This window comes from Alosa pseudoharengus, unplaced genomic scaffold (assembly GCF_046254945.1).
Source record: "Alosa pseudoharengus isolate Yale_2024_CS ecotype anadromous, Long Island Sound unplaced genomic scaffold, YU_APseudo_1.1 YU_APseudo_1.1_scf_13, whole genome shotgun sequence".
NCBI lineage: Eukaryota > Metazoa > Chordata > Actinopteri > Clupeiformes > Clupeidae > Alosa > Alosa pseudoharengus.
In genome coordinates this window covers 29,029,393-29,054,354 of record NW_027468598.1, presented here as the reverse complement: position 1 = coordinate 29,054,354, position 24,962 = coordinate 29,029,393, and the positions used below count along the sequence as shown (strand labels likewise).

Here is a 24,962-nt window from a genome sequence, read left to right as displayed (position 1 = left end):
TTGTGAGAGAATGATTTGTCCAGGTAAGCCCAGGACACCCAGACATAGAACAAGCAGTCAGCCAGCCAGCCAGCACAAACAGCCAACAGTGTCTGAGCCGGTCTGCTATCACAGAGGGATGACCGCTCCGAGAACCACACAACACTAACACCGAGGGAAAGGAAACTTTGCAACAGGACAATGGAGATGAACAAACTCAGAGTTTCTCCGCAGCATCAAATGAACTGTGCGTGAGGCGGACAGCACCTACAGCCACTGGCGAGCGGCGAGCCTCTCTCTCTCGCTCTCTCTCTCTGCGTCCCTCTCTGTGTTTCTCTGCCTGCTCTGTGCCGGGTGAGTTTTTCCCCGAGCCACAACTGAGGCACTGGACCTGCTGAGGAGTGACCGGCGCGAGCGCAGGAGGCAGAGGAGGACCGGCCCCCTAGGCGAGCGGTTCGACCCCAGTGGGGGCAGGAGAAGCCGCAGTCGGGGCAGGAGGAGCCGGAGCCGGAGAGTCACCCGGAAGTTTGGGGAGCGTCTCCGCGGCGTCATGCGTACGGCACGGCGGGCGAGTGCCGTCGAGGTGCCGTCTTTCTTGCGCCAGCTGGCGCGCGAGACCGAGCGCATGGTCACCTTCTTCTTCCGCAGCGGCATCGGGTCGCCGCGCGACAGCAGCGGAGAGGACGAGGAGGACGACGACGCCATGCCCAGCCCTTACCTGGACCGGCCCGTGCTGACCAAGCACACGGCCGAGGGCGGCAACAGGTGGGGCACGAATTACGCCATGGCGGGCATGCAGGGCTGGAGGGCGCAGATGGAGGATGCCCACGCGTGCGAGCCCGAGCTGGACGGAGGGCTGGAGGAGTGGGGCTACTACGGCGTGTTCGACGGGCACGCGGGCACCACGGTGGCGCAGTTCTGCGCCCGTAACCTGCTGCAGCACATCATGGCCACGGGTACGTACCGCACCACACGTGCCAACACTGTACCCACACTAATCTCATGACACATGCAGAGGCACAGCACGGGGCTTGACTGGCATGGGATGACACTGAATTAATCAGTCATTGCTGGCAGGCTTAAGTTAAGACAAAGGGTATTTGGCTGTGTATAGATTTCTGAGTGACTGATAAAAGATACTGGATAAAATAATGTGCAATTCTATATTTTTATATTGTATATTAGTAAGCTTTTAAATATTACCAGCTTGATATCAATGATAAAGAAGTGTAGCACAACTTTCAGAACATGTTCAAAAATACTTTGTAGCACGAGTTGCAGAACAAAATATGTAAAAAATGCCAGGCAGGTAATTTAAAGGGATTGGTTGAGGGACAGTGTTCATTGATCAATAGATCACAACCAGAATATGCTGAAAAATGCTGTCAATCAATCAAATTTGTAACTTACTGAACAATATCAGAATTATACTGTATTATATTAGATCAGTTCAGTTTGTTGTCTAATAAGAACTCCAATGTCAGTGCATGCGAGCTTAGATGCTGCACACACAAACAAAAACAGACAATGATGAACAGACAATGCTAAAGACAATGACTGTGCAGCGGGCGTTCTCTAAGGTCACCCGAAACTCTCCATGGGGTCCTTAAAACAATTGGCGAGGCATGTGTAGGATCACTTAATCCTTTTTTCAATTAGCAGGCACATTGCAACACTCTAACTGGCAAAGGGCAAACTCTTACCGTCGTGCCAACACCCCCAATGAGAAATACAGCATTGTCATAAGCTTTGTTTTGAGCTGTCAGAACTTGGTTTATGTGTGCAGACAGACATATTCGGATTATCTAAATTAAATCTATTGGAAACGTATGTGTTACTGGTGCTGAAAGCTCAATTCAAAGTCTTTAACTTAAAGCAACACCGAATAACTTTTTCTCTGTCGCACGCACGCTATTTGTTTATCCAGCAACGGCTTTGCAAATAACGATGTCCACAGACAAGGTAGATTATGTTGCATGATTTTATGAAAGTACAATGTATTGTGACATCATGCAAGTCAAATTTGTAGTTTCTTATGTCTCATTCCATTGAACTACAGATCCGCTATCAGATCTGGCAAACTTACATAGTGCAGTTATAACCGATAGAGGGCCGCAAAGCAAATGCAGAAGTGCCCTTCACCCTGTTACAAGTTGACAACCACTGAAACAATTTTGGAAACATTATTTTAAGGTACAAAAACTCTTTGGTGTTGCTTTGACATATTTGGTAGTACTTGTAGACTACGCAACTGTAGTGACCACCATCTGACTTACTTATTTATATGGCTGATGATTTTATCCAAATCGACTTATTATGTGAATTATTACAAGGGCTAGCGTCGAGCAACTCAAGGTTAAGTGCCTTGCACAAGGGCGCAACGGTGGCAGGCAGGAATTGAACCCAGAACTTTTCCGCCATCATAATCTGGAATATATATGTTCCTGATCTAGCATGGGTCTAGTCTACTATCGTTCTTCAACTAAATTTGACTTACTGTACGTACTAGTAGTAGGTCACTACAGCATGTAGTAGAACCATCTAGTGGATCCTAGCAGAACCAGAACCTGATGTGGTCCTGGGTGGGTGGGAACTAGAACCTGATGTGGTCCTGGGTGGGTGGGAACCAGAGTCTGATGTGGTGCTGGGTGGGTGGGAACTAGAGTCTGATGTGGTCTTGGGTGGGTGGGAACTAAAGCCTGCTGTGGTCCTGGGTGGGTGGGAACTAGAACCTGATGTTGTCCTGGGTGGGTGAGAACTAAAGCCTGCTGTGGTCTTGGGTGGGAACTAAAGCCTGCTGTGGTCCTGGGTGGGTGGGAACTAAAGCCTGCTGTGGTCCTGGGTGGGTGGGAACTAGAGCCTGCTGTGGTCCTGGGTGGGTGGGAACTAAAGCCTGCTGTGGTCCTGGGTGGGTGGGATCTGCTGTGGTCCTGGGTGGGTGGGAACTAAAGCCTGCTGTGGTCCTGGGTGGGTGGGAACTAAAGCCTGATGTGGTCCTGGGTGGGTGGGAACTAGAACCTGATGTGGTCCTGGGTGGGTGGGAACTAAAGCCTGATGTGGTCCTGGGTGGGTGGGAACTAAAGCCTGATGTGGTCCTGGGTGGGTGGGAACTAAAGCCTGATGTGGTCCTGGGTGGGTGGGAACTAAAGCCTGATGTGGTCCTGGGTGGGAACTAAAGCCTGATGTGGTCCTGGGTGGGAACTAGAGCCTGCTGTGGTCCTGGGTGGGTGGGAACTAGAGCCTGCTGTGGTCCTGGGTGGGTGGCTAACTGTTTCCCCTCCTGTCCACTAGATGGCATTAAGGCGGAGGAGGACCCCGTGCAGGTGAAGGAGGGGATCCGCGAGGGTTTCCTGGCCATCGACCGGAGCATGCACGAGATGGCGCGGCGCGAGACCTGGGACCGCAGCGGCTCCACGGCGACCGCGGTCATGATCTCGCCGCGGCACATCTACTTCATCAACTGCGGCGACTCGCGCGCCCTGCTGTGCCGCTCCGGCCGCGTCCACTTCTACACGGAGGACCACAAGCCGTGCAACCCACGCGAGCGCGAGCGCATCCAGAACGCTGGCGGCTCGGTGACGCTGCAGCGCGTCAACGGCTCGCTGGCCGTCTCGCGTGCCCTCGGCGACTTCGACTTCAAGGAGGTGGGATGGCGTGCGCAGACCGAGCAACTGGTGTCGCCCGAGCCCGAGGTCTACGAGCTGGAGCGCTCCGACGATGATGAGTTCCTCGTGGTGGCCTGTGACGGCGTCTGGGACGCCCTGAGCAACGAGGACCTGTGTGCCTTCGTCCACTCCCGTCTGGAGGTCTGCGATGACCTGCGAGAGGTCTGCACGCAGGTCCTAGACCTCTGCCTCTACAAGGTCAGTATGGAGGAGCTGTGCTCTACTGTGTTCTCTGGTGCCATGTGTAGCTGTGAAAGACAAACAAGAAAAAGCCGCGCTTTGCTTCTTTGTGATTCTTTTATTAGCACACTGAAGAAGGCACTACGCCCACACACGTCTGTGCGCAGCAATAAAATAATCTAGTGTGGCTTTTTCTTGTTTTTTTGTTAGCGAATCATAAGCACTCTGAAATATCAAACAGACTGAGCGAAGCCTGTTCCTTTCCTTGAGTCCCTCATGTAGCTATGCCAGAGAGGGTTGAAGTGGGGCAATCAAGGATCTTTGAGTGTGCCATGGTTTAAAGAAGTAGATCACTCAAATCCTAAACCAGGACAAGTCACATTCTGTCTACACTGCACAGGGAGTTGAACTGAATCAAAAGGTGGAGAACGATTATGGGGTGTACCATAAGGGTAGAGGAGAGCTGGATACTGTGCCATGCTCAAGTTGTAGTAGTAAACTACACAGTCACCACACGGACACATCTTACGCTGTCCAGAGGCCTTCTGGAGCACAGTTAGGGGTACAACTCTGTTAAAGGGGTGGTTCAGGATTTTGGACATAGGACCTCATTTCCAAGTTAGCAAGTGTGATATTTATCAGTGGAGACCGTTTTCAACACATTTCCTCCAGTCCTTCTAGTTGCAGAGTTTGCAGGTGCTAAGCTAGCGCAAGTCATTAGTATGTGTTAGCCTGCCACTAAAAACAGTCTTACCCACTCCACAGTACACCCGTGGAGGCTACTACCCTTTAAGGTCAGAGGCAGAACCTCAGAAGGGTGAGTGCAGTTACACCAGCAGGCCAACTAGTCCTATTTCTTAAAGGAACCGTATGTAAGAAATGAAATTCAATTAATCATAAAATGGCCCTGATTTGTCACTAGACATTAGGAAATCATGCTAATTTCAAATACTTATATCACTGACAACAGTAGTCCGGCCAGGATATCGTCATTTAAAAAAGTGAAGTTGCAGCCCTCAACTGATGTTGATGTTTACATATTTGTGTTTTAGCCTGATCCGCCACCCTCCACCTATCTAGTAATCACAAAGTCAGTAGTGTTTCGGCATCTGGGTTGCCAGCTCTGCTCTAGTTACCACATCTGCGGTGTACACCGCTCTACAGTATTTTGAAAGTGATTGTAGTACCAGTTTTGGCCAAAATCCTACATACGATTCCTTTAAACTCAAAGAAATTCTGTGAAGATGAGATCCTCAAGCAGAATATTTACCACTAATCTTCTTAAGGTCACTTAAAGCACAGCAAGAGGCCAGTCGGTCAGGAATTGAGACCATTATGGTGCAATGGAGAAGTCAGATTTAGGTAAGGTTTGCCAAGTGATATTACTGGTCAACTGAGTTGAACCTAACTGGAGGTCAGCTACTAGACTTGCACTCCAGCAAACGTAAAAGAAGTCTCTGACATTGCCAATGCACACCCGGAATGCTTGATATTGCACTATGTAACATTGATTGGGTAGAATCATGAACTTTTTAGTCAGTTTATGACTAATTGGGTACCGTCTTAGCATTAAAGGGTGTTGAACATTGATGCCAAGGGGCATAGATATCAATTATTCTATTGTGTTTCTTTAAATAGGGTTCAGTTCAATACATTTTACGGTAGGTTTATCGAGGTTCACTTTGTTACTCTCCAGATATAGGAGAGAGGTATAATAAGACCTTAGTAAATAAAAAACAACAACAACATAATAAAATAAACAAAATAAATAAATTAAATATCTTGAGATGTATTTGGGGTCTTGCGTTACATAAGATTATATAACTCTGAGCTTCCTGGTCACACCTTAGGGAGCTTACGAGGGTGCATCTACGGCATGTACCGTCATCATGCCCTGTGCCAGATGACTAGGATAGCCTGTCCTGTAAATAGGTGGATTATAACAGGAGAGGGGGGGTGAAATGGAGAGGGAGAGAGAGATAGAAAGAGAAAGGGAGAGAGAGAGACAGGGTGAGGGAGATAGAAAGAGAAAGAGAGAGAGGTGGAGAGAGAGAGGGAGAGAGGGGAGTGAGTTGTAAGGAGAAAGAGATAGAGATAGAGAAAGAGAAAGGGGGGGCAGAGAGCAGGGATTAGAGGTGTGTGTGTGTGTGTGTGTGTGTACCATCTTAGCCTTTCCAAGGGACAAACTGTTGTTTATCAATGGCAACAAGGTCACCCTAGTCTTAGCTGTCTGGTACTTCATAACACAATATGAACCTGTTGGACTGAGAGATCTCGCTGACCTCTTTTTTCCCTAGCTGATCAGTTTGATTGTCATTCAACTGCAATAGCAGTGCACTCTTATAATAAAGTACACCATGATGTAAAATCTCAACATCTGGATTGTGAAAAATATCATATTGTTCTCTAATGATTGCAAAAAGTAATTTAATCAATATGTTATGTTTTAAGAAGGGCTGTCAAAATAACTGATTAATTTCGATTAATTAATTTGAGAAAAAATAACTGATTAAAAAAAAATAGCGCAGATTAATCAATTCCGTATGACCTTTGACCCCGAGCCGTTCTAGTCAGTAACCATTAGACTGTAAATAGAAGGAGAGAGAAGAAAATGTGCTGCCTAGATCTTTCGAACATTTACTTTTAAAAAACGGCCTGATGGTGTTGATAAAAATAAAGTGTTGATTAAAATAAAATCCTCTGCAATTGACCTCTCCAGAATAAGTCCCGCCTCCGTAACTTCCGTATCCATCCAACTTCCGGGCGTGGATTGTCTATGAGAAATAACATGGCGTTTCGAAATATCATACCGGTAAAACATCTGTAGGTAGCGAAGTTGAAAAAGCTGTTGGGCAGATTGGCCTACACACTTCTGCCATATAGTTTCCAATGGATTTTTTGATTGTCGGTGCCGTTTAAGTAATATACTATAGACTATATTTCTTAAACGGCACCGAAAATCAAAAAATCCAGTGGAAACTAGATGGCAGAAGTGTGTAGGCCAATCTGCCCAGCAGCTTTTTCTACTTTGTCACCTACAGAGTTTGACAGGTACGATCTTTCAAAACGCCATGTTATTTCCCATAGACAATCCACGCCCGGAAGTTGGATGGATACGGAAGCTAGGAGGCGGGATATATTCTGGAGAGGTCTATGTCTGCAGCAAGGAATTTGCATATCACCGGACATCAACTCTAGTCTAAAGTCGCACATCAATGCAAAGAAATAGTGTTGACATTTAGTGTTACAGTAATTTATTTTCATTGTGTCCCCTAGGTTATATCTGTGGCCTGAAATGCCTTGTATGTGAAAAAAAAACTTCTTTCCGAAGCACTTTTGAATTTATTCCCACAGCATATTAGGTCATATCTAAGATTATTATGGCCATTATTTGAACAGTGAAAATAATAATAAAAGAGTTTTTGAACTTTAATGTGACTAATTCTGATTATTCAATGATTCATTTGAATTTAAATATTTAAAACTTTCACAGCAAAAATTATATATGCGATTAATTTAGATTAATCAATCACAGAGTATGTAATTAATTCGATTACATTTTTTTAATCGATTGGCAGCCCTAGTTTTAAGAATATCTACAAAGAGATGGAGGTCTACTATGACTACTATGATCTCACATTGTGCAACCCATTACTAACCCCAAGTGAAAAAAACAGCAGCCTAATTATCTCTCTCTCTCGAACATTACCATCAACATTATAAATAGTGTTATGAAACCATGAAACAGTGTTATTTGATTGACTTGGTTGATAGACTGATGATTGTTTTATTGATTAATGGGTCCTTGAAATAGGATGACACACAAATGTGACTAACCTCTCTTTGTCTCCCCCTACAGGGCAGTCTGGATAACATGAGCATTATTATCATCAGCTTCCCTGGCGCCCCCCATGTTTCACAAGATGCACTGCAGCGTGAGGCCGAGATGGAACAAATCATTGATGTGAAAGTGGGAGGTCAGTTTGTCATGACAACAAGAGTTATTAAATAAAAAAATGATATTGTTTATGCGGCATGAATGAAGGACTATTTGTCTCCCCATCTGAGTAGAGGCTATCCAGCTCCTTCAGTCCAGAGATGAGGAACCTGATCTGCTCTTTGTCATGAAGTTCCTGACGGCCGAATACATCCAAGGGCTGCCACCAGGGGGAGGCATCACATGCAAGTAAGGGTGGCAGTGCCATGCTGTGCTTAAGTTACACAATAAAAAAAACATCACAAACAAGTAAGGTTGGCAGTGCCATGCTGTGCTTAAGTTACACAATAAAAAAGCATCACAAGCAAGTAAGGGTGGCAGTGCCATACTGTGCTTAAGTTACACAATAAAAAAAACATCACAGACAGAATGGACACAGACAACGGGAGATATAGAGATGAAACATCAAAGCTGAAATGTTTTTGTTTCCCTCTTTCTAACAGGAGAGACTGCATAATAGCTTCGTATCAGAAACACGCGGCCGCATGCAAAGCTCAAGAGCCAATGGTGAGTGCTCAGAGCATACGTCATTATTAAGAAAACTAATTCAAGATTTCTGGAGAGAATCGAGTCCTTATAAAGACCTTGGTGTTCAAATAACGATAGGACTGACCACAAACATATTTTTTTATATGAGGCTATTTTTATGTGACAATGTCACTTTTGTCATTCCAGGACACTGGAGGCTCCGATGATTCCAACCAGAGCAACTAGAGGCAGTTCCCCTGGAAACAGGATCAGAGGCATCATGTTTCCATGGCAACATTTTCTATGCTGTTAATCCACAGATTTTCAGCTGACACCAGAAAAAAAATTCTCCAAAAAAAAAAAAGAAACAAAAAATAAAGAGCAGCCAACTTGTACCAGAGAGCGACATTGCCAACAAAACACTGATACCACTGGTGCATCCACTTCACACACAACACTGGGCCTCCCCACAGCCTCACACTCCAATAGAAGACTAACCTGTCTTAAAGCTCAGTGCCTGTTTAGTAGTAGGTCTGTGACCACCGCAGACATAACACACACACACACACACACACACACACACACACACACATAACACACACACACACACACACACACACACACATAACCACCACCTGTAGTCTGTCAGCACACTGCTGTGCTTTGTCTCTGTAAAAGCACCTCTGATCTGAACCCCTCACACTGGCCCCATCCTGCTACAGCTAACGCTTCAACCAAAGGACTATTGAGCAGCACAGTCTTGCGTCCTCAGACATACAGTAGGAGGGAGACGTGCTACTACCGTAGCAAGGCGGCTTAGACCCCTGGGAGCTCTTAACACTCTCCTAAGGGGCAGGAGAGGTAGTGCAGCTACTCCCTGCAGAGCTTGACCGGTGCCTGTTTAGCACCATTACACATACACACACTCAACAAATTAATCTACACTTAACTTTGACACCAAGCTGCGATGTTTGGAGATAGAGTAACAGACTAGCACACATGTTATGGGGTAATGGGGTGGGGGGATAATTACGTTTAAAGCCTCACACAGGGTAAACACTTTGCAGGGCCATGTGGACATGAGAAGGGGGGGGGGGGGGCGGGGGGTTGGGGCAGTCGTCACTTTGCACATGTGCCCAGGTATAACAAGCCAGGGCTGGAGATTGGGGAGGGTTTGAGGAGGGGTTGTCTATGGTGTGTACTTTGTTCCTTTTATTGTTTGTTTGATTAATTGTTTGTTTTCCGTTCCTAATGTTCTTCTCTGCTTCATTTGTTAATTTTCTTGTTTCCTAAACTGTAGAAAAGAAAGAAAAAATATAAAATATTTATTTATTAATACATGTTTAATGAATAAAATATTTTAGTAATGGACTCTTTGAAAGTGAGCTCTTTGTTTCAATCACTTCAAAGTGCTATTGTCTGACATCATCTGACACTTTCAGACACATCCTCCGCGGATCTTTGTCAAACGGAGGTCCGACCCTTCGGGTGATTCAGATATGGTGCTTACATGCGGACGCGTGAACGACACCGACGCACATGAATCTCCGCGTGGTTGAACACGCACATGAACAGAATCTCTGCTTGGTTAAACACTAAGGGTGTCACGATTTCGATTTTATTTCGAAATCGATCGAAATTACATCTCAATCTCGAACTTCGAACTTAAAAGTAGAATCGACGATGCAGCCACACCCCCAATGTCACGTCCAGCGTGTATGCCAAGACGCACAAACACACATGCACGTGCTGAACTGCAGCGTCAACACTCCTAATTTTAGGCTGCAGCCAGTTAAAATATAGGCCTACACACCAACCTACCGAAATCAAAGCCCCTCTTGCTACTTTGAAATCACCGGTGTGGAAGCAAAGATTGTTAAGGCGGTGGAAGTATTCTTTCATTCACGTCAATTAAAACTAACTTAGCCTACTCAACTTAGCAAGTGAAAAGATGGTCTAATTACAGTCCAAAGTTACTTTAAGGCTTAAAATGCATATTTATAAGTACATATTCCATGAACACTAACCTTGGGTCTCTTCTGAGTGTGCTGAAACAATCAAATTAACATTCTGTGTTGTTTCATTTTACTATGTTCACGTCTCTGTTTTAGCCTAAAGTTAGTTCTGTTTACATTAACGTTACAACCTCGCGGTTGGAACGGTTCAAAGCGGTTTCAAAATAAAAGCCCCCCGAAAAAGAAAAGGCCAAAAAGAGTAAATAACATATAAGGAATGCATTAATAGTAATACTTAAAAAAGATCGAAAATCGAATTGAATCGTGACTTTAAAATCGAAAATTACATCGAATCGAGGATTTGGAGAATCGTGACACCCCTATTAAACACGCACATGAACAGAATCTCCGCATATTCTTCGCTTACATAATGTCTGTCCGAAATACTAGGAGGGGAGTAGTGTAAGATCCTGGTCGGATTTCCAAATGTCTGGATTGTTGTTCAGATATATGGCCCCACCGCTTGACATCCGCAAAACATGCAGACTTACTTTTCATGCAGATCTTTCATCTTTTAGAACTAGTGCAGTGCCCGTTCAAACATGCTATTCCTGTAGCCCAATTACATGCCTGCAGGTAGGCCTGCTTTGAAAATAGGATAGGGAAAAACATAATTCCAGGTAGGCCTAAGCATTCAATAATGAATAGGCCTACAGATAATATAATAATATAATAAATATGAAGTGAGCAGAATTTCACATCACACTCTGTCTACCACTCGTTGCTTGTCGCTTTGCATGTGTGCATTCTGAGACGTTCTTTAATTCGGGACCATCATCGTTCGTTTCAATTTAGAAACCTTGCAGTTGGAACTGTTGTTTGCTTATTCAAAGTCTAAAGACAGTCCAAAGTAGCCTGGGCTATTCATATAGCATCACACTCTGTCTGCCACTCGTTGCTTGTCGCTGGTTATGCTTTGCATGTGTGGCATTCTGAGACGTTCTTTAATTCGGGACCATTATCGCTCGTTTCAATTTAGGACCTTGCAGTTGGAATTGTCGTTTGCTTATTCAAAGTCTAAAGACAGTCCAAAGTAGCCTGGGCTATTCATATAAGTGACATCACACTCTGTCTGTTATGCTTAAAAAACAGTTGCTATGCTGGTTGCAAGGTTAATCATGTTGGTTGACAATATCAAATGGTTGCTAGGTTGCAAGGGTAACTGAGAAGGTTGCTATGGGCAGATAGGGCAGATATGGTGGAGGTTATGTAAAGCAGTTGTTATACTGGTTGCTATATATTTTCTGAAAGCCCATAGCCTCTTGTAGATGTCAATTAATGTGAATTAAGACATGTCCCACCATCCTACTTACTCTGGTATATCAGAAGGCGTACATAGGCCCATATTGTAGATCAAAAAACTAAATTGTTCAGCTGATACATTTTGGCCTATAAGGTAGGCCTATTTGCAACATAAATTGTCAATAGGCGATGCTGGCGACACAAATAAAATCTCCTTTGGAAACCAATGGCTTACGCCTTACAGTATCAAGCGGACTTAAACTGCCATATTGTGCGAAAAGTTGTAATAAAATTCACACAGCTCCATGAGTCAAGGAAAGCGCGAATGAAGTAGCCCCTTCACCCACTACACAGTAGCTTAAGGTGTGTTGCTAAAGCAGCCATAATGAAATGAAGGTGTCATTGTTTGGATACTTCACACACACGTGCTTTTTAATCTCACAGACTACAACTACTAAGCTGGAATCAAAGCACATCGATTCCCCTCTCACACCCTGCACGCACTTAAAACAAATAAACAGGCGTCTCAGTCTCACGCATGTATAGGCAAAACTGTATCAGACCGGTGTAACGTTGGTAAATTTTTTTCATTGCACAGAATGATTTTTGTAGCACTTGCAAAAAATGACAGTCGAAAGATACAATTACAGTGCTGCTATTAATTTGCTTGGTATAACCGCATTTATAGTTTTCTACAAATGCAATCAAATTGGCCTCCATCACTCAACCAACGCTAACGGTAACATTATTGTACCTAGGTCCTTATTGATATTATAAGATTAACGTACCTGCAGTAAAAACCAAGCATGTCCGATAAACATTCTCAAATTTATTTCGGCTTCAAGAAGAAATGGGAATTACATTTCATGTGAACATCGTCCTATCCTTATTAGACGTTCTCTGCGGTAAACTACAGTCCTTGTAGGAAGCGCCCATTGTTTTTCCAACCCACTTAACTTCCAACAAAATTACGTCTCACTGCAACGATGCGCCATCTAGTGGACAAACGACTACTTATCGCCAATACTGGAAATGCAGCCATGATGATGATGATGAATATTTGGCTTTCTTTTAATCCTACTGAATTTGTAATTATGTATCGGCTGTTCTAATACCAATAGTATGTGCGTACCTGTGTGTGTGTGCATGTGTATATGTGTGCACCGCCATCTACAGGCCAATGAGTGTACAGTCACTAAATGTACACATAACCTACATTTTTTTAGACCCCCCCATGGATGAAATTCTACGAAACTTGGCATACCCCCAGAGAATGCCAGGTCAATCATACACATAAAATTTGGTGCAGTTCTGAACATCTTAACTGAAGATAGGGGCAATTAAAGCAGAATGACATTGCATTTTCATTTTTTACCGGAGGGGTGCAAATCACAAATGAGTGATTATGGGCCAGGTTGATGTGGGCCCTTCAGACCAACATACCATAAAAGATTCTTCATCCTCAGTGCCACGGTTCAGGTAGTTATTTAGGAAAAACTGCTTTTTTTGCGGTTCGGGGGGCCCAGCACGGGGGGGGAGTGGCCCCCGGGGATGAAACAACATTTTTCCGTAAAAGTCTAGTGGGGCTACATACCCACCAAATTTCATGTGCACCGGTGTTTCGGTGTCCTGGGTATCGTTGACCAAAAATTCAGGAAGTAGATGACGAAAAAAAAAAAAAACACTTTGACAATCATTATATGACCGCTTCGCTAGCGGCGGTGATAATAATTTACGAACCAGAACATAAATACCATGAAGCTTCTATTTCTTGCAGCTGTTAAAACACCCGCTAGATAGTTTAAATACCCACCAACATTCGTTTTTGCAGTACAGATTATTTCTAAAAGTTATTTGTCTACTAGGCCTAGCCTACTGGCTGATTTATCAAACGAGTGCTTTCTCGTTTGTCCTCCGCAAACTACAGGTGTTTCGGTAGAGAGCCACTGAATAAGCAATGCCAAGCAATTTCTGTAACACTTTTTGTGACATTCAGCAAATATCTCCTCATTTAATGTAAGTTTCTTCGGACAATAGGCCTACGTTCTACTCTACGTGCAGTTGTCCTCCATCTCAGTTGCATCAGTTTTCTAATTTTGAAGGTTCTAAAACATTATTATGCTTCACTGAATCCTTCTCGTTTGCTTTCATTTGTCCAGCTAACTTTTCCATTGAAACTAGCCATTTATGATGGATTACACACTCGACATTCTGAAATGTCCTGCACGATCAAGGCCAAATTAAGTTATCACGCAGCCACTCTGTCAGCATGAGTGCTGACGGTGCGTTTCTGATGTCAGATTATTATGTAGGCTAGCCTACTAGACTGTTCTCACGTTGCAGCGCTTTACTTATATGAAGTAGCATTAATCATGTTGTCCCCACCGGGGATAAAAATAATTTAGCAGAGGTAGGGATAGGAAAACCAGAGGGGGGGAAATCCTCACCATCCCCCCCTACAAATCGCACCCTGAGTATAAGTATATATACTCTTTTGATCCTGTGAGGGAAATTTGGTCTCTGCAATCCGTGAATTAGTGAAACACACACAGCACACAGTGTACACACAGTGAGGTGAAGCACACACTAATCCCGGCGCAGTGAGCTGCCTGCATCAACAGCGGCGCTTGGGGAGCAGTGAGGGGTTAGGTGCCTTGCTCAAGGGCACTTCAGCCGTGCCTACTGGTCGGGGTTCGAACCGGCAACCCTCCGGTTACAGGTCCGAAGTGCTAACCAGTGGGCCACAGCTGCCCCTCGCCCTGGGCAAACAACCTTCTTGATCATTGTATCACCCCTGCCAGGTAAGATCAGACATGTTAAGTTTTTACCCGTGTAACCTACACTGATCCAGCTCTGCCAAAATCCTCACTGGTAGCTTACAGTACAGTGGTGTGTGGGAGGGGGAGTGGCTAGCTGCGAAAGCCAATGTGCTTCTTTTACCGATATATTTAACAATATCTTTTGCATTTCTTATTCAAACAACATCAAATTTGGCACTGCACTTACTCATGGCCATAGCAAGACACCTGCCAAATTTCCCTCACGGGATCAAAAAAGTATATATACTTATACTATATACTTATACTGCCAAGTTTAAAATCAGTCTGACAAATGGTCAGCGAGATATGCATGCCACAGACACACAGACATCCAGACACACAGACGCTTCTTGCATTATAGATAGATGTAGGACACACATAAGATGTGGGATATAGAATGCAGTCTTTACAGGACAACAAGTAAATAACATATACAACATGAAACCTCTGTATAGGTTTGCTCTATATTAAATGCCTATAAATATAAAATCTTGGATGTGAATGAACATACAGCATTAAATGTATGTTGACCTATAATGAGAAAAGTGTCTGCTGGAGACATACAGGCTAGCAGTAATATGTCCAGAATGTGAGAGCTGTGTGTGGATCCTGCCAGCACCTCTTCACTAATTGGCCCAGTCACATTTTCACACAGTTTCTAAACCTGTTACTGCTTTACATGCAAACACACAGTTTAGAGGAACGGACTGCACTGCGTAACTTTTCAAGGAGTCTAGGCTAGAGTTGGGACAAACACTGCAAGGAGAGGAACAGTCTTACATACTTATCAGGTGAGTTATGAGTTTGGAGTAGGCTAGTTATGGGAGATGCATTTGACCTTTTTGTTGTTAAAAAAGCTTTTAGAACGATGGTAGCTTTGCTTAATGCGAAATGAAAATAAATAGTTTAAAATTTGTTGCACGGTCAAACGATTGTTTCTATTATTTGTTATGTAGCCTATTTAAGTTATCAAAGTAGCTTGATAAACAGAATAAATTGGCAAATCAACAAAACATAATCATCCTGTAATGATTAATGTGTTGATGACTGTGCTAACATTAAGATAAACTCTGTTCTTTTCAAAATGAGATATAGCTTGTCAATCGTCATATTATGTCTGAGACTTAAATAGGCCAGCAACAATCTGGTACTTTTATAACTTGGAACGTAGCAAAACGGTCCACATTTGCCATGTTATGTTGAGGTAGCCAGAACTTTCCTGAAACGTTACATGAAAGTCTCGAGTGCAACGTAATTATGGGACTATTGATAAACGATTACCAAACGTCCACTAAAGGTGGACAAAATGTAACTCCATTTGTCATGTGTTAGTAGGGATGTCGCCTAGAATTTAATAGAATAGAATAGGCCTATCCTATGTACACACATGACATTCAAAATCTCAGAAGAAATGAGAGGTTAGTGTACCATTCTGACGTGTCCTAGTTAGGATTTTGGACCCACATTTTTGTGGAGGCACTTGGCTACTGAGTGAGGGGATAAGGATAGGTCTAGGCCTATAATTGTGTCGGCTAATTACTACGGCTGCTACGCGCAGTGCTTTGAACAACACACACCTGTGTTAAGACTCAGAGCAGAACGATTACCAGCTGGCCTAGACCACCTCGACTCCCGCAGCACCCGAATGTAGGCCTATGTTTTTTGCCTTCCGAAAACTGTCTTTCCCCTTTCCTACTGTCAATTCGCACGTCTCGTGTGATTTCGATAGTTATTTATTTCCAACAAGTCCATAGAATTGCCATGTATGCTACACTTAGGCTGCGTTTTAAAATGAAGTAGGCCTAGGCATGCTTCAGGGAGGTACTCGTAACCTAATGAATTCGCACAGGAAAGGTTAATTTGAGCTTCAACTAAAGCTAGCTTACTATCTAGGGTCACTCTCGCTTTGCTTTGTAACCTTTGTAACTTTCCATCTAAACCTCACTCTGAAACGCGCAGCTGGACAGCATGCCTCTCAACGCGGATGGTGACGTGGGCTACGGCAGCGTGAGTGCGGGGCCGGGGACGGTAGGCCTACCAGGGCTGGCGGGCAACATGTGTGGCACGGAGACTGTCCCCTTGCTAATGCCGGAGCCGGAGCCCGAACCGTACAGGTGGAAACCCCTAAGCAAGGCGGAGTTGGAGATTACCGCGGGAAGTCCGGGTTGGAAGAAATTCCGCTCCCGCCTGGTGATCCTGTTCTGGCTCACCTGGCTGGCCATGCTCGGTGCCTCCATCGCCATCATCGTGCAGAGCCCTCGGCCGGTGGCTCCCAAGCTGCGCTGGTGGCAGAAGGTGGTCTTCTACCGGCTGCAGCCGGCATTGCTCATGGACTCCGAGGGCGGCGCTGTCGGCGGATTTGAGGGTGAGAGAACCAGCGTGCTGGGTCTTCAGTCGGAGAAACTGATGTGTTGCTTTAACTCATTGAATGCCAAGCTGTTTTCGGGAGCTTTGTCCTAGAGTGCCAGCAATCTAGACCATTGTTGGTGATTTTTGTACAGCCACAGCATATTCTGTGTTATAGCTATAAACACATACAATGACTCTTTAAAATGTGAGACTTTAAGCTCTCGGTGGGTGCAAACCGTCTATTTCTACTAGGGCTGTCAAAATAACTGATTAATTTCGATTAATTAATTTGAGAAAAAATAACTGATTAAAAAAATTAGTGCAGATTAATCGATTCTGTATGACCTTTGACCCCGAGCCATTCTAGTCAGTAAAAATTAGACTGTAAAATGAAGGAGAGAAGAAAATGTGCTGCCTAGATAATTGATTGGAACATTTACTTTAAAAAAATGGCCTGATGGTTTTGATAAAAATAAAGTTTTACACGCCTCTGTTCCTGAGAAATCCCAAGCTAAACAGTGGTTAGTTTTCATCAAAATCACTGTTTTTTTCTAGAAATGGAGATATAAGTCTTTCATGAAATATGAAGTGTTGCCTGTATGCCTGTTACTTACTTGTGTAAACTTTCCTGGAAGTGATCAGCGAGACCTGGCGAGACTGCCACCTAGTGATAGACCCACGAAAATGGCCTGGTTTTGACCTGACGTGCATGCGTCACTGATTCGACCCAAAGCGGCAACCGAGTTATGATAAAATGTCCAGATAAAATGTCCAGATTGTGCGTTTTCATGAGTTTTCGATCGTCATATATTTCATTTCCATTCATCACAGAGTTCCCAAAATCACATATAAGGTGTGTTAGAGTGTCTAGTTTCGTAATTTTAAAAAAAATCTAAAAACGTAATATTACGTTTTTGGCACTCAATGAGTTAATCTGGAGAGTGTGTTAAAATGGTAAGAGTTGGAACACAAACCTTGAACAACTGGTCCAGAATATAATTTGGTTTGAATTAGACCCCAATTGATGCACCCTTTTTAAATAAATAAATAAATAAATAAATAAATGTACATTGTATTACCTGAATAATACAAATTAGTAGGTTAGGTGTTTTTATTCATAAGTAACTTTTCTTCCTGCATCTACCCACATGTAGTGATGCGTGAGCGGCTCCCATATCTGAAGTCGGTGGGGGTTGGAGCGCTGATTCTAGAGGGGGTTTTCCCCAAGAGCATCTCCCCCTCCAACCTGACTGAGTTCAGTCACAACATCGGCACCATGCCCCAGTTCCAGCAGCTGCTCAAGGAGGGACATCATGCAGGTGTGTGGCTTATAGCCTGAACCGGCCCCTACAGTATAGACCCTTTACACAAGAAAAACAAAAACAATGCTTGAACGTTCTATTTTGTTCCCAATCTACTTCCGCTTCATTAAGATAACATATGGAATGTTATTAAGATAACATATGCAAGTGAAGCCTTGTGGGAACAACTATGATGCTGATAATGGAACTCTCTTGAAACGGTCTATACCTACCCAGGAATGGGAAGGTGATTTGGCCCTATTCCAGCCCAAATACTGGCTAGAGATGATAAAGTGATTAGCAGCCAGTCACTATAAGCCAATGAAGGGGGTGTATTTGGGGCTGTATAAGCTTTGTGATGGGAGATTAATTTGGGTCTATACCAGCCCTTATAGACGGGTTTCTTATTTACCAACATTACTAGATGCACACTTGCCGGTCACATTATAAACTTAAAACTAATAGGTTAGGGGGCCAGAGCCTCATGGAGAGATTTGTCATTAGAGGGCAAATTGCCTGTCTCAAGAAGAACTTCTATGTTTGTTTCCTTTTACATGAGGTGAATTTGAATGTGAAATGCTTAAAAATGAGAATGAAAAAAGTTGTTTTAAATTAAAACAATAGGACCTTCATACATGCTCACACATGCACAATATTAACATACACTATAGGCCTACTTGTGATCAAAAGTAAAGTAAAATGTAGGGTATATTTTTCATGTGTGTGCAGGTATGAAGTTCCTATTGGACCTGTGTGATGTGGAGGTACTTGAACAGGAACCAGCAAACACATCGGAGGGCCTTTCTGACTCCTCAGGATACGTACAGGTGTGTGCAACTTGGATAACCTCTTCCCATGTGTACCTGGCCATGGATCTATGGTTTCGTTATAAAGTTTCTTCGTGTGTACCTGGCCAAAGGTCTATGGTTTCATTATAAACTTTCCTCATATACCTTGCCAAGATATTTGGTTTCATTTGAGAAATGTCAGTCAGATGTATGAAACTGAGAATCAGGAACTGAATCAAATTAAATTACAAGCAAATTAACTAGCAAACAGATGGAAATACCTAGGCAAATCGCATTAACCGCTTCTTTTGAAATCCTCTCAGATCGGCGTTCCTTATCCATGAGCGATTAGCCTGAATCCAGCTGTGGTGATGTCCAATCTGATGTGAATGCTAACCCTAGTGATGTAACTCTTTCTTTTGGTCTAGTACTCTTTGAAGTTTTGGCTGGAGCAGGGTATCTCCGGTTTGGCAATATGCGATACAGATGCTGCCTACTCGGAGAAGGTAAAACCTCACTTCACATTTCACATTTAGATGTGCAGTGAAAGAAAATCGTCTCCAGTCTTTTTGCTCTTAGCACTTTAATTAGGCATGTTTTAGGCAAGCTTCCATTGACATTCATGAGCTACATGTTCTTAATTCAAGATGGCGGCATGTGCACAACGCGAGGCTCAACGTCTCTCCACTGCATTTCATTGGCTCTGTACCTGTACTCTGCTAAATGACAATAAAGTTGAATCTAATCTAATCTAATCTAATCTAATGTTCTGAGCCAGATTTGGGCCAGGTCTCTTATTAACTAAAGTAACATGACTGTTATTTAGCAGACACATTTATCCAAAGTAACATGGACTCACAACGGTGGGTTTGGGATGCCAAACTGGGCTGCCCGATTTTCCGCCACTGCCCGACTGCCCAGCTGTTCCGCCACGGCTCCCGCATGCCTTCACCTCTTCTGATGGGATGCTGGGTGGGTGGGAGAGGCCTACTGTATGCAATGACTGTGCTGTGATTTATCCTGTCTGTTAGACTCTGATGGAGTGGAAGGCCTTGCTGCAGCAGTTCAGTGAGCAAGACAACGAACGGTACTTATTTCACCTCTATGGAGACACTCAAGAGTGTGTGTGTGTGTGTGTGTGTGTGTGTGTCCGTGTCCGTGTCCGTGTCCTCTGCATAACTCCCGAACTGTTTGTCCAAACGACAGAGCACAAGTGAGGGCCTTGTTGGGTTTGACGTGAAAAATCAAGGATTAAAAACAATCTCTGTGTTGTGTGGATCTCTCAACCTCACTTATGTCTCTCCACATGGAAGGGTTCTGGTGGTGAGGGAAATGACGGACAGCTTTGTGGCGTTGAACGTGTCCAGTGGGGGGTTGAACGCGTCGCTGGTGGAGCTGACGACCAGGCCACTGCTGCCCCTCTCCGCCCACCCCCTCTCAGCCGCCGAGATGGCCAGCGCGGTGGAGGAGGGCCTGCAGACCCCCCGGACAGAGTGGCCCAGCTGGACGGTGGGTAGTGGTCGAGAAAATAACAGTAACACAAGATGTGAATATGTAGATAGCAAATATATTAATATAAATATATATGTAAATATATTAATTAATATGTAAATAGCAAGTATGTATGTATGTATGTTTGTATCTATATGATGAAAAAAAAAATCCTCGTAACAGAGTTGTGTTCAGATATGGCAGAGGAACATTCTTGTTGATTGCCTGGTTGCTCGACATGTTTGTTAAATGTTTATACCAAATTAACATACCGTACACATTTAAAAGTTCTAAGAAGAACAGGAACCAGGAATATTTACCAGTGGCAAAATGTTAGGCTAAACATAACACAAAGGGGGATTAGTTGTATCATGGGGTATCTGATCTCATGTTCACATTATGGAGAGGTTGTGTCCTAATTTAGGCTCTATCACTGTAAGCGCTTTCAGACATACGTGTAAGACCGGAGGTTCTGCCGATGTTAAACGGTGGGGCCGTATATCTGAACGACATAACCGGTCATATGGAAGTCCGAATTCACCCGGTGTTTATACTACCCCCGACCTAGTATTTCCTCCGGACATTATGTAAATGTGCTGTGTCTGAACGAGGCGTAGAACATGCGGTTAAAATTCACACCTAGTGAGAGGGCGTGTTGGTGACGTTTCTTTCGTGATCGTGGTGATCTGTCAAGAATGATGAAGATCGTAAGATACAGATGGTTTTATTGTTGCTGTCATTATTACCACAAACACGAATTGACAACGAAACCATGGCGATCGTGGGTTATATCTTGCCTGCTTATTAGGCCATGCACAGCCCTGTCAGAACTCCGTGTAGCATGCATAGCCTACTGGCAGTTTTCATAGACCATCACCAACTAGTTCGCACTTTGGATATATCGTTGGATTGTGAAAAGCCCAATTTCGAATAACTACAGTACAACAGATGAGGTAGGATGCATCTTTTGCAATTAGAATTTCGTGTTGGACCTGTTGCCTATCAGTAGACATGTCATCTCGAGTTCCACGACAGCTTAGCTAGTGCCACCGAAATATGACACTGAAATCCTTTCACTATTGGAGTCGCTCAGATAGAAACAGCTGTAACGTGGTTAGGACACTTTTGCTGTGGAGTGGAGACGCCATAAGTTAGGTGTGGTTTTGACAATCAGAAAAGCAATATACTGAAATAGTTTAATGATGTAAAGTCAAGTGCTGGTCTGGTGTGTGTGCACACAGTTTTTATTGATGAGTCGGAGTGGCAAGGGCATTATAAAACTTCTCGCTCTTAGGCCTACTCATAATGCTGTCTAAATTCAAATCATATCATGCTAGGGGAGAAATCGTTGGACATCCATTATTTTGTTATTCAGCACCCATGGTCAAAAATATGTTCCCGCGCGCCTGCATGGGGATAGTATGCTTTTGGAAAAAAATAAATCATGAAAAAACTTCACTGTTATGTAGTATTTTGTTTGTTGCTTAAAAACGTTGTATGATGGCCTTGAAGTCTTGAGTTAGCCTACTGAATTGGCTGGTAGCCTACCATTAAGTGTGTGCATGCTCTCTCTCTCCAACGCAAACCAGATTCTGGCACATAACGTTGAAAACAGATAAATGTGTTCACTCGAAGCACACATACAAATACTGTATGTGCGCACTTACGTGACTATCCTACTTCAAGTATTAGCCTACGCACAATAGATTTCTCTTATTTAGCCTATAATGCATAGGCTACACTTTGTAAACAAAAAGCAGCTGTGACAGGCAGCGGCGCATATATTCTGCGTCATATATCTCGCATCTTGTGAACTCTAAGCCACCACCCCTCACTCGACAACCACACGGAGATTCTGTAATGTGCGTGTATGTCGTTCACACATACGTCCGTATTAGGTCAGTATTAGGTCCGCAGGTTAGCATCATATCTGAATCATCTGAAGGGTAGGACCTCCGTTTGACAAACCTCCGCATGTACTCCGGAGGTTATATCTGAAAGCGCTTAGTGTGTGTGTGTGTGTGTTTTAGGTGGGAGGGCCTGTGTCTCCAGAGCTGCAGAGGATCTCCATGGTGCTGTTGATGACCCTGCCAGGAACCCCGGTGGTCAGTGATGGTGAGGAGGTCACCCCAGCAGAGGTGAGTCACCCACTCTCCTCAAATAGTCTGGTTGCCCCCTACAGGCCAAAATGAGTAATGCAACATGTGCAAAGCGATTCAGTGAGACGTGGGAGTTTTCTGTGGGGGATTCAGAGGCTGGGATGATGTGATAGTTTTAAGAGTCTCAAATGTAATGTGCTATTTCTCCCTCTCCCACCCCCATCCCCCTCCAGAACACCACAGTGAATGCCATTGGAGATGAGATTTTCATACAGGCGAGTTCACGACTCCAGTTGCAGGTAAGGGGCCAGTGCGGAGTGATCCAGCAGACTTAGCTATAAGTCAGCATATGCTTAAAGCAAAATCAGTCAACTTTGCCTGGACTGTCTGAAAGCATTTTTGCCAAGCATCACACTAAGCTTCTCATCCCCCCTTCTGTTGAGAAAAAAAGTATTTTTACATGTGTCCTGTGCTGCCTTTTAATGGCTGTGTGAGGATGCACCCAAAACAAGTAAACGATAATTAAACGGACAGAAGGGAAACGCAGACAAAACCCCACCTGCTGTCAAGTTAAGACCATGTTTGTGCTGTCAGCATCTACCATATCTCCTCTCCAGCTTTCCCAGGTATGCAGGTGTTTACCTTTCTGTTTAGCCCAGGATTATGTGCCTGGTGTCATGAACAGGACGGCTGTACAAGTGCAGTGTTTGTCAGTGGTTGACCCAGGGGCAATGTGTCTGGCGTATGTTTAGCTTTTCGTTCAGCTGCAACTTCACGTGTTGAGTGAGTGTGTTGATAGGAGTATAAATCAGTTCTTGGTGGATTGGTGATGGGGGATCCTCCCGTGAGAAATGGAGAAAGGCTCTTTTCACAAAACTAACAAAAACAAAACCAGCTGGCAGAGCGAGTACTGTGTTATCAGACTCTCTCTTGCAAGCAGTGATTTAGTGCACCAAGAGACCCCTTAGTGAGATTCCAGTTTTTGTCTTGACATGAGAACCCAAGAGTGAAGAATTGGCTGCCCTCCTAGTCCTCATGTTGTGAGTGACTAAATAAAAGATAACAAACATTCAAAGTCGTAAGCACATTAATTAGATTGCATCAATGTCTCTCATGGCCTCCAAACTCTGCACCCACAGTCTGTTACCCTGGAAATCCAGAGTTCTCGCGAGAGCACAATGGAATTGTCTCTGCGAGACACTCTGGCAATGAGCAATGATGCACGTTACTTTTTCCCCTTGCATTCCGGGGAACCAGCTAAACTGATGAAGACGGCGCTGCAACGTTGGAGACCGTACACATTGGTCGTAGTGTTATCCGTCAAAGTCCGAAATCATTCAGAGTAAACATGGTCTAGTGTTATCCAATTGCGTGCAGTGAGATTTTTAAATGCATGCTTGTTGACGCCCCTCGAGTTGGGCCATTACATTGTTCGTGGCCAGACCCTTAATCTTTCTAGATTACCAGGGTTTGGATTTTCCAGGCTACTAGTCTGTATGGTTTATCACATTTAGTGTGATCCCCACTCTGCACCCACAGTACTAGTCTGTATGGTTTATCACATTTAGTGTGATCCCCAGAAACCATTTCTTTTCCTTTTCCCCCCTGGCTCGTCATCATGAGGAGGGAAAAAAAAATTTTGAAAAGCATCTGACTTTCTTCTTTCTATATTTCTATTCATTCTTTCTTTCATGTATTTGTTCATTTAGCTGTTAATGATGTACTTTCATTGTGTGTGTGTGTGTGTGTGTTTAATTATTACATTCTCTCTCCCTCTAGGACGAAGGGAAGAAATGGCGTTCCGCGATTGGTCTGTTCCAGTCCCTGAGTGAAATGCGCGCTCGGGAGGAGGCTCTCCTGTTCGGCAGCTTCACCTTCCTCCCCTTCAACGCCTCCTCCTCTACCTCGCCCACGCCCCCGCTGGCCTTCCTGCGCTCGTGGGGCTGCGTCCACTTCCTGGTTCTGCTCAACCTGGGCACCGAGCCCCACGCGCTCTCTCCTGATTGGGCGCCCAGCCTGCCCGAGGGCGGGGTGTTTGTCACCAGCACCGGAATGGACCGCTTGGGCGCCATCTCCCTGGAGGCGCTGAGCTTGCGGCCTCATGAGGCCATTGTGATTAAACTGTTTGAGGGCGGGAGCTACTCCTAAAAGCCTGCCCTGTGATTAGTGGAGACGAGGCACAAGATTTATTTAAAATACAATTATGGGACACATGGGGGGGAAATATATTGAAGCGATTCTAAAGTGAAATAAAGTGTGATTGGACTGGTAACATCTCAGTGTGCTTTTGACATTATCCAGCAGGTGGCGCCAAACATGCTTTTATTGCCAAGAGGCTGCACTTGCAGCGTGTGTGAGTGTGTGTGAGAAGGAAAAAAAAACATTTTGAAGAAAAGCATCTGGCTTTCTTCTTTCTATTCTTTCATTTATTAATTCATTTTAGCTGTTAATGATGTACTTTCATTTAAGTGTGTGTGTGTGTGGGAAATACCTGACAGTGATTGTAAAATATGTCTGAGGGCTAACTGGTACTGAGGTAAATGGGAGCATGTGGACACTTGCTGCATAT

The 24,962-nt window shown here is 44.1% G+C and overlaps 2 protein-coding genes across 2 annotated transcripts; both read left to right on the top strand.

Moving 5' to 3' along the window:
- Window positions 1-529: 529 nt before the first annotated feature.
- ppm1na (protein phosphatase, Mg2+/Mn2+ dependent, 1Na (putative)) lies at window positions 530-8,535 on the top strand. Its single transcript, XM_076281755.1, has 6 exons — window positions 530-935; window positions 3,271-3,842; window positions 7,684-7,801; window positions 7,896-8,010; window positions 8,265-8,328; window positions 8,497-8,535. Exons 1-6 carry the CDS (start codon window positions 530-532, stop codon window positions 8,533-8,535), a joined length of 1,314 nt encoding a protein of 437 aa, XP_076137870.1.
- Window positions 8,536-16,333: 7,798 nt separating this feature from the next.
- On the top strand, window positions 16,334-24,541 carry LOC143121394 (amino acid transporter heavy chain SLC3A2). Its single transcript, XM_076281754.1, has 8 exons — window positions 16,334-16,730; window positions 17,869-18,033; window positions 18,745-18,842; window positions 19,232-19,309; window positions 19,835-19,890; window positions 20,117-20,312; window positions 22,325-22,432; window positions 24,185-24,541. Exons 1-8 carry the CDS (start codon window positions 16,334-16,336, stop codon window positions 24,539-24,541), a joined length of 1,455 nt encoding a protein of 484 aa, XP_076137869.1.
- The last annotated feature ends 421 nt before the right edge of the window (window positions 24,542-24,962 follow it).